The 3,052-nt window shown below is 48.3% G+C and overlaps 1 protein-coding gene across 1 annotated transcript in view; it reads right to left on the reverse strand.

Annotated features, from left to right (window-relative positions):
* The window catches only part of C1R (complement component 1, r subcomponent), a gene marked incomplete at its 5' end in the record, with an annotated part of 5,641 nt that extends 3,319 nt beyond the window's left edge, over window positions 1-2,322 (reverse strand). The window contains 6 exons of the mRNA XM_008937630.1: window positions 172-293; window positions 378-525; window positions 1,020-1,216; window positions 1,346-1,489; window positions 1,672-1,864; window positions 2,094-2,322. Coding sequence (XP_008935878.1) covers window positions 172-293; window positions 378-525; window positions 1,020-1,216; window positions 1,346-1,489; window positions 1,672-1,864; window positions 2,094-2,322 — 1,033 coding nt within the window. The remainder of the gene's footprint in view (window positions 1-171; window positions 294-377; window positions 526-1,019; window positions 1,217-1,345; window positions 1,490-1,671; window positions 1,865-2,093) is intronic.
* Window positions 2,323-3,052: the final 730 nt, after the last annotated feature.

Genomic DNA, 3,052 nt, shown 5'->3' on the forward strand with positions numbered 1-3,052 from the left:
GCTGGGAAAGAAGAAACCACCAGCAGAAAGCAAATAAAACCAAGAAAGAACCAGAAATTGCAAGAGGTTGCAATGAGTGAAATCTTCAAAAGAAGTTTTAGTGAAGGGTTAAAGACACAAACTGAAGAGAAGCCAGAATATGGCTGAAGGAAGTTGGAGAAGGGATCTCACCTCCACCAGGTTATACCCAGTCTTGCAGCTGACAATGACATAGTCCTGAAATCGATACACAGGCTGCAGGTCCCTGATGATGGTGAATTGATCCTGTGGGACAGGCTGCGGGCACCGTATTTCTGTTTGAGAATGGGATGAGGAAAGTTGGTATTAACAAATGGTGTAGGTAGGCTGTAGTAGCCTCTGTGGAAAAAATGTCTTACTCTCTGAGGTGTAGTGGATCTTCCAGCCACGGCTGAACCCTGACTCATCAGTGAGGAAGAGTATGTCCACTTCATTGCTGTTGGTTTCAATGCTGCCAGGTGACTCCTTGCCACAGAATTCACCAATCTCTCTCCCTTGTGCTTGGATCTGATAAAGAAAACATGTATCACAGGGACAGAAACACACATGCCTCTCTCCTCCTGTATCCCTATTTCAATCCAGACCAGGTTTGCCATAGTGCCTATGGTGAAAAGGGCTGGACCCATTTTTCTGACCCATCTTTGCTGATGTCAGCACAGACAGATAAGAACAAAGGGCTGAGCTACCACAAGCTCTGCTTCACCTTTATCAGGGGAATCAGAGCTATCAACCCCTTTAAATCTTGAGATTAAATCAAAGGGAGGTAAAACTGGAAGGACAATTTTTTGGTTCTACTCACAGAGGCCTGTGACCCAGAGCCACTGACCTCAGGACAGTGGTAACTAAGCACACTGAGGGAGGGACAAAGGAAGAGCTCAGTCCTTCATGCTGAGGCATTTTCCTCCTACTGATCCCACATTTCTCATCCAAATAGTGGTGTCCCCACAATTTCTGTCCAGGTCTGGCAGCAGGGTTGGAAATAGTCTGCTAATCTCCAGTACCTTGAGCTGGTCATAAGGACAGTGGACTTGCTGATGTTCATCAATCTCAAAGGGTTCCAAGAACTTGAGGGTGATAGACAGGCCCTTTTGCAGACGGATGCTGTAGTTACACTGGAGGTCTTCAGGATAGGGCTGGGGGTACTCGGGGCTGCTCAGGTACCCAGATGCCTCCGTGAACAACTCACTGCTGCATTCCACTGGTGTAGAGGAAAAAAGCAGAAGTCACACTGTGGACCCATGTCTTCTGCAGCCCTGTCAACTGCTCCCTAAGTCACTTCCTGGCTGAACTGTCTCCTTCCCTGGAATCTTTCAAAATTTCAGTTTACCTTTGCAGGAGTGGTGGTCATTCTGAAGCTGGTAGCCAGTCCGGCAAGAACAGAAGTAGCCACCGACATAGTTATGGCAGAAGTGCTGGCACTGAGGCCTTTCATTGTTCTCAGCATCATTGCTAGGGTCACATTCATCAAGATCTGAAGACACAGGAGATGCAGGGACAGGGGGAAGAAAGTGTTAAACCTCTCTGCTGCACACTGAAAGTACACAGAGATCCATATCCTTACTTAGAGCTTCTCTTTATTCTCTTGACAAGGAAGAAAATTAGTTGGAGCCACACAAGCTTTTTTTCTGCATGCTGAGGATATTGCCTACTCACCCACAGCTTGGTAATAGGCCAGAAAGCCCCTGTAGGGAATCACTGTGCCATTGTCTTCATTGGAGAAATCAGAGTGAAACTCCAGGTGCATCCTGTTCCCCTTAGAGACAAACTCCTTTCTTCCTGGGTGATTGCCTGTGGTTGACCCGAGCTGGCCACAGTATCGGCCCAAGTTCTTCTTGTCTGCTTTGATCTGTCAAGGTTAAGGTGGAATCACTGTAGCATCATAAGATTCAGTCTGCTCCATGTATCACTATTACCCAGCTATAGCTGCTTGCACTTGCTCCACCCATTTCTGCATTTAACTCCTTCCCTTCCCTCTGTGGGAAGCAGGAGCACTGGTGAATGAAGAACCACTGCACGTGATGGCCACCAGATTCCCCCCTTCAGCCACTCCTCGGCACAGGTATCTATGTACATACCTTAACATAGTCATAGAAGCAGGACTCAGATGGCTCCAGGTCAAAGTATCTGAAGGTCAGCTTCACCACGTAGCCTTGTGGGACATGGATATCCCAGATGCTGATGTTATTGTTGGGATACGGCTTGGGATAACCAGGGGATCTGATGTCCCCAAATAGATTTCTTGGGACTGGACTGGAGCCTATCACTCCAAAAAAGAGGGAGGCCCACAGGAGGAAAAGAACGTGCCTGTGAACATGGCAAGTAAACTGTGACATTGCACAAAATTAGGTCATCCAGAATCAGGGGAGACTTCACAAGTGACTTGTGTACTGTCTAATGGAATACAAACACAGAAGACCTAGCTGCAGATTCAACTTCTGGCTTGGGTCATGCTGGAACAGGGAGGGCAGATTAAATGAAGACACCAGTACTACCACAGTTCCAGCAAAGCATTGTGACCCAGCCAAAGAGATTCATCAACCAAGGAAGCAGTTTGAAGGAACACAAGTGAATTCCCTGAGCTACATTTGCTTGTTCTCTGCCATCATGGGCCTTGGGTCCCTTTCGCTCTTAGCCAGCAGGTGATTTCTGGTTATTGCCAGCTTAGGATCTTTGCCAGGTTCATTTAGTGAGGATATGAAGAACTCAAGCTCAAGTTTGTTGAGGACGAATCCTGAAGTGCCTCCTGGGCAGCCCTCTACCCAGTCATGCCTCAAACACTACCCTCCAAAAGATGGCACTCATTTTTTTCAAATTTTGCATATCTCTTCTCTGAGGAACAGGAAACAAGCTCACTGCCCAAATCTCAAGTTAAACATCGGCCGGGAAGATCCTTCTTTCGCAACCCTCCTCGCTCGCAAAGCTTTAATGGAGAGACAGCGAGCATGAGCTCAGCCGCCCTGAGCTGCTCCCGTTCCCGGCAGGGTCTGTCCCTCCCGCCCCGTCCCGCCAAGCCGGGGCAGCCCCCCGCGCTCCC

Source organism: Merops nubicus, unplaced genomic scaffold (assembly GCF_000691845.1).
Source record: "Merops nubicus isolate BGI_N331 unplaced genomic scaffold, ASM69184v1 scaffold33113, whole genome shotgun sequence".
Taxonomy (NCBI): domain Eukaryota; kingdom Metazoa; phylum Chordata; class Aves; order Coraciiformes; family Meropidae; genus Merops; species Merops nubicus.